Genomic DNA, 6,454 nt, shown 5'->3' with positions numbered 1-6,454 from the left:
GGGTCTCTTTCCTCACCTCCATCCCACCTTTCCATTCCATGGGATGCTCCCTAAATACCTCGATGTTGCTGGGTGCTCATCCCCACCTCATTAAACCCACCAGCATTCCCACAAATGCCTGACAATCAAGGGCGGAGCCATAAATGAGCTTGTCAGGAGCTGACAAACCTGCTCCTGTTCAAAATGATCCCAGAGCCCTTTTCTTTCCCTGAAAATAAAGAATTTTTTAGGAACTGCCGCACGGATAAGGTTCGGTAGCGCCCCTCAGCCCCATTCCCACCCCCTAGGATGGTGGGAGCAGGGAGCACACGACACCGGTGTCCCCGTGTCACCTCCCGGAGCAGCTCCAGCCCCGGGGCAGCTTCTCCGGTGGCGGCGGCAGGACCGGGCTGGGATGCGCTGTGCTGGCGTCACCGGCACCGCCGCCGGCTGCTCCAGCCGCGCTAAATATAGCGGGACCGAGCTGGAACGGGGGGTGAGGGGGTCTGGGGAGCAGAATTCCCCCCGGGAGACAAGGTACCCTGGTTTGGAGGGGGGAATTCCAGTAGGAGAGGGAATTAGAGGGACAGAATTCCCCTCAGGTGAGCAGGAATTGAGAGGTTTATGGGGATAGAATTCCCTCAGAATCAAGTAGCGGGGTTCAGGAGGATGGAATTCCATCAAGAGAGGGATTTTGAAGGGTAGAATTCCCCCAGGAGAGGGGATTTGAGCGGCAGAATTCCCTCGGGAGAGGGGTTTTGAGGGATTTACGCAGACAGGATTCCCTTAGAATCAGGTACTGGGGTTTAGGAGGATGAAAGTCTCTCAGGAGAGGGGTTTTGAGGGGCAGAATTCCCTCAGGTGAGCAGGAACAGAGGGGTCTATGGGAACAGAATTCCCTCAGAATCAGGTACCAGGGTTTAGGAGGATAGAATTCCCCCAGGAGAGGAGTTTTGAGGGGCAGAATTCCCCCAGGACAGGGGTTTTGAGGGGAAGAACTCCCTTGGGAGAGGGGTTTTGAGGGGCAGAATTCCCCCCAGGAGAGCAGGTACTGAGGGGTTTATGGGGACAGAATTCCCTTAGAATCAGGTACTGGGGTTTAGGAGGATGGAATTCTCTCAGGAGAGGGGTTTTGAGGGGCAGAATGCCCTTGGGAGAGCAGACACCAGGAGTTTAGAGGAGCAAAACCCCCTTGGGAGCGGGTGCCAGGGGTTTAGGGGAGCAGAATTCCCCTCCTGGAAAGCCAGCAGGTACCAGGAATTCAGGGGAACAGAATTCCCTCAGGAGAGAGAGCAAGTATCCCTAAATCAGGCAGGATGAGCCTGTGTCCTGAGGGGCAGCAGCTCTGTGAGGGGGAAGGGTAGCTCCCATACTGAAAATTCCCAAATTCAGGAGACACAAGCCCGGAGAGAGCGTTTATTCCCAAGAGAAGATGAAGCCAACAGGGGACGAGCCGAGGTAGATGCTCCGGTGACCCACCCGACTCCCGGCACACATCGGGGTCACTCCAAACCACCAGGAATTCCTGAACCCCAACACGAGTGAACCCCAGCATCCCACCAGGGATTTACAGGCAGGAATTGCCCAAGATTTCCCCCCTTGGAGAAGCCCCTTCCCACAGCAGCCAGCATTGGAGCCCCTCAGGCCAGGCCCAGGGGCAGAGGGGCAGGGAATTTCAGGGCGTCCCTGGCTTTTGGGGGGGACCAGCACTTCCCAGCCAGCAGCACAGTGGGAGGAGGATGCTGTAGCCCTGGGATTTAGGAGCAATGGAGGCAGGATCCCATTCCAACAACCTCCGTGTCAGACTTCAGGAGCAGCCAGCTGCAAAGAGACCAGCAGGTGTTTTGGGAAGGGGGCAGGATTTGGGGGGACCCACCACCCATGGGGGTTTGGGATCTCCTCCCCATTCCCAGAGCAGAGGGATGGATGCTCCAGGGTGCTCCCTGGGGATTGGGGTGGGATGTTTCCCCAGGGAGAAAACTGTCATCCCAGGAGCCATCCCAATGCTGATTCCACCCCTTTATCCAGGCTATTCCCTGGATTACCTCGCTGTAGCTGGGAGGCTGAGGCAGCTCCGCCGGTGGCACGGCCAGATCCACACGGGTGGCACTGGGGACGATCAGCATGGCCTGGGAAACACCGGGATTATGGGAAACACTGGGATCATGGGGTGCAGCTTTTGGGACCCGTCCCTGGCACCCCCTCACCTTACCTCGTTGGAGCTGAGGCGGGTGGCCCGGCACCAGAAGTTGGCGGTGGCCACGGCGATGCAGAATTCCAGGATGGTGAAGATGAGCAGCACGATGGAAATCCCATTCCCTGCGAGCTCCAGGATAGGGAAAACCCCATCAGTCCCCCCATCCCCAGCAGCGCCCAGGAGGATGAATCCCACACAGTGGCTCGCCCTTCCCCTCCCTGTGCCTGCCCAGCTCCAAGGTCTCGCTCCAAGCCCTCCATGCCGCCGTTTTTATGGCTCGTGGATGCTTCCAGGGGTGACTCATCTCCCGAGGTACCAGCCGAAAATAGGTCGCGCCGACAGAGGAGAAACCACCACCCCAGCAGGGATTTGGGAGAGGACACCACACCCCTGGAGGGCTGGAGAAAAGGTCCCAGGGGGATTCCCAGGGGCAGGAATTGCGGCAAGTGGGATTTTACCAGGATGAGATAGCTGCAGGGGTTGAGGCTGGAGCGGTAGAGCCCGTTGAGGTTGAGGTCCACGATGAAGGCCACGATTCCCAGCAGGGCGAAGATGGCACTGATGACGTTCATGGTCTGGCTGCCCTTCACCTGCAGGCACCCAGGGGGCTTGAGGGGGTGGCAGATCCCCCTAAAACCCCAGAGGGACACTCCGCCCACCCCATGGGATCACTCCTGTTGTGCTCCCGGGAAAACTCACCGCGCATTCCGTGGGGCTCTTCTCGGCGCCGATGGAGAGGCACCCGGAGATGATGAACTGCAGCAGGAGAGACAGGGCTCAGCTGGCCCTGAGGGCACCCCAGGCACCCCACACCTGCCCAGAGGTGGCACTAACGGGGCATAGGGGACACAGTGACCCCCCTGCCCTTGTTCTCCAGCTGCCGAAGCCTCGGGAGCCGCAGGTGCATCACTCCCGGTGGGCATGCCTTCCAACGGGTGTCCCACCTGCTGCCATCCCCCCAGCAGGATTCCCTTCCTTGTGGGCATTGTTCCCGGGTGAGATTCCCTTCCCGGTGGGCATCCCACCCCCCCAGGCATTCTTTTCCCGGTGGGAATCCCTTCCCAGCCCCCGGCACACACCGACACGCCGCCCAGGAAAGGGATCTCTCCGATGACGAAGACAGAGGTGTAGACATTGGTGAGCGTGGTCAGGACGATCCCGAAGCCGATGTGCAGGAATCCCATCATAATCTGGATGGTCTGGAAGAGCGGGGTGGGTGGGAATGGGGTCAACTCAACCCCCCCTGCCCACAGAGCCACTCTGGGGATGGGGGATGCCTTAATCCCAGCGCCTCTCCAGAGACACAGCACTCCCCGAGGGACCAGCAGGAACCCCCCGGGAAGGGGCTGGGGGGGGATTTTCCAAGCGTTTCTCCCCCCGACCCCCCCAAACTCACCCCCATGACGCGGTTCTTGCCCTTGGGCAGGGTCTCCGCCGTGTACATGACGGCGCGGCTGCCCAGCCGGAGGCTCCCCATGCCCTGCATGAGGAGAGCGGGGGGCACCGGGACCCCCCGGAGCAGCCCCGGTCCCCACCGGGGCCGCCCCCGCCCCACCCCGCCACAGCCCGCGCCCATTGGCTGAGGACCGTGACGTCAGCGGCTGCGGCATCCCCCCCCGGGGCACCGCCCAGCCCACGGGGGACACGGGGGGATGGAGGGGACAGCCCCCCAAAACCCGGGGAGGGGCGGGAAGTGGGGCTGCGTGGAGTGGGATGATGCTCCATGGGGTGGGAAGATGCTCCGCGGGGTCCCCTGGCTCTGCGGGGCAATTCCCAGTGTTGGCCCCCCATTCCGGGCAGGGCTCCAGGACACCGTGTTCCCCCCCCCGGGAGGAGCTGCTCATCCCAAACCCTCACTCGAGGGAGTTAAGGAAATCGGGGTGCCAGCCCTCCCCCGAAAGCCCCCCGCAAGCTGCGTGTCCCCCCCTCATTCCCGCTCCTTCCAGCTCCACGCCGTGTTTACAGGAGCGCAGAAAGGGGAAAAAACTAAAAAAAGGAGAAAAAAAATGAGAAGCAAAAAAAAAGAAAAGAACAAAAAAAAATTCAAAACCACCCCGCAGCGAATTCCTGGAAGAAAAATCCATCAAGGGCCATTAGGCTCCTGCGGCTCCTCCCCGCAGAGCGGGGGCACGGGCGGGGGCAGGGGCGGCACCAGGACGGAGCTGGGCACTGCCCAGGCGTGATTTCCTGATTTCCCCTGCATCTCCTTCCCCAGGAAGGGGTGGGCCTGAATGTCCCGAACCCCTGTTGCAGGAGGGGAGAAGTACAGGGGGTCCCCCACACTTTCCCCCCAAACTGTCTTCACTCCCCATTTTTAGGGCATCCAGCCCCGAGGAGAGGGAGCAAAGAGCTCCAGGCAGAGGATTAAGCCTGAAATCAGGGAATAATGAAGACCCTAGGAATGAGAGGGGCACACGATAGCACCCTGCACCCCCAAATTCATGGAGGACACCCCTGTCTCCCATCCTGATCCAGACAATACCACACCCCCTGCTTGGAATCCCTCATGGAGAGATCCCATCATGGGGAGGCTCAGAGCTGGGGATCCTGAGAGGAATCCAGGGCTCTGGGAGGGATCATCATTTCCCTGGGGCAGGAACATTCCACAGGCAGGGAGAAGGGCCAGCTGCCACAGCCAGGAGCCCTCTGGCCAAGTGCAGGACATTCCTGTGCTGGATGCTGTAGGAAGAAGTGGAATTGGGGCTGGGGGTGTCACCCAGCTCAGAGCAGGGTGACAGGGCTGAGAGGGTCCCCTCACTGTCACCCTACACCCATCAGGGACACACACGGTGTCCCCATTCCTCACCTGCAGGGCAGTCCCCATCCCTGTCACCTCTGGGTGGTGTCACCATCCCTGTCCCATCCCTGCCAGCGCAGACCCCAGGACACCGGCCGGCACTGAGAGCCACATGTGGCCACTGGTGACAGAGATTGGCACGGCAAGCACACAGGGCTGTGACAGGGATTTGGGGACCCCCATGGTCCTTCTCTCTAGGGAGGGCAGCCAGGGACACCCCCAAACACCCCCTCACCCAGAGCACCCCGTGCAGGGCCGGGCCTGCAAGAAAGAGCACAAAGCGCATTCCCCTGGGAGCCTCCATGGGAACGGGGATGGAAAACCAGCCCCAGCAATGGCTTTAACAGCTGGGAGGAGGGTGCTGGCCACAGGGCAAGCTGGGTGGGACAGGTCTGCCCCCTTGCACCCACCTGGGGCTCGTTTCCAGAGTCTCCCAGGGATTTGATCCTGGACACTCTTCCCACCTTCCCCAGCAGGAAACTCTGTGAGGAGAGCAAGCCCTGCTCAGCAGCAGCCAAAGCACCCATGTGTGATCCTCAGCATTCCCATCCTGAATCCAAAGCCAGCTACTGGGAAGGAAGGAACCCTCTTGTGACAGTGAGATGGCCACACAGAGTATACCACACAATTTCAGCGGGCTTCAACCCACACAGAGCAACACCTCTCACCTCAGAAAGCTGCAGGCATCTGCCCTCCCTGTTCTACAGCCCAGCCTTTTATCCCCTCCTGTTGATGCCCTGCACCTGTGTGCCCTCTGCTCCCTTTGTGGTTGCTCAGTGCCTTGGGCACTCCTTGGCTCATTGCAGTCAGTGCTGCTCACAGCTGTGCCATTGGGGATGAGGCTGGGCCCAGCCCCATTCCCAGTCACCACAAACTGTGTGGGCCTACCCCCCATCCCATCCTAAACTCGGTGCTGTGGGGAAATGCGGATTTATTTATAACAGAGCATCCTCAGGAGCATCTGAGCTGCCAGCAGGGGCCTTATCCTGCCTGTGGGAGCCCCCTGGAGGTGGGGGAACTCCAGTTCCCGTTGCCTCTGGAGGATCTTCTCCGACTCGGAGCGGCTGGGCCGCCCTGCAGCGCTGCGGGCCGGGCTCCAGGGCCGCCGGGCCGCTTCCTGCTGTGCCGCCCGCCGCTGGGAGCTCCTCACGGGGGCAGGCCGCGCTCCCAGCTTCACTTCCAGGCTCTTCTTGGCCACGTGCATCCACAGGGCCGAGCGGGCCCCGCTGATGTCCGCGGAGCCGGCCGAGCTGCAGGACCTGCCCGAGGCCTCCTCGGCGTCCGGGCTCTGGCAGCTCCCGCCGGGGCTCTCGGAGCCGGGCAGGCTCTCGGAGGAAGGGGATGACGCTTCCCCCTGCCCCAGCCGCTCCTGGGACCGCCGCACTGCCGGGGGCTGCGCTCTCAGCTTCACTTCCAGGCTCTTCCTGGCCACGTGCATCCTCAGGGCCGAGCGGCTGCTCCTCATGCCCGCGGCTGTGAGG

At 61.4% G+C, this 6,454-nt stretch overlaps 1 protein-coding gene across 1 annotated transcript; it reads right to left on the bottom strand.

Annotated features, from left to right (window-relative positions):
• Positions 1-1,387: 1,387 nt before the first annotated feature.
• Positions 1,388-3,786, bottom strand: LOC128936852 (membrane-spanning 4-domains subfamily A member 12-like). The gene is given in 8 exon segments (XM_054276102.1): positions 1,388-1,800; positions 2,025-2,108; positions 2,192-2,305; positions 2,635-2,766; positions 2,876-2,932; positions 3,256-3,375; positions 3,573-3,678; positions 3,680-3,786. Coding segments are annotated over 8 exon segments (741 nt in total). The 3' UTR covers positions 1,388-1,779.
• Positions 3,787-6,454: the final 2,668 nt, after the last annotated feature.

This window comes from Melozone crissalis, unplaced genomic scaffold (assembly GCF_028551555.1).
Source record: "Melozone crissalis strain CALT ecotype California unplaced genomic scaffold, PUWL_Pcris_2 ptg000018l_1, whole genome shotgun sequence".
Classification (NCBI taxonomy): domain Eukaryota; kingdom Metazoa; phylum Chordata; class Aves; order Passeriformes; family Passerellidae; genus Melozone; species Melozone crissalis.
The sequence above is the reverse complement of the archived record's forward strand: the minus strand, read 5'-3'. Positions and strand labels throughout refer to the sequence as shown.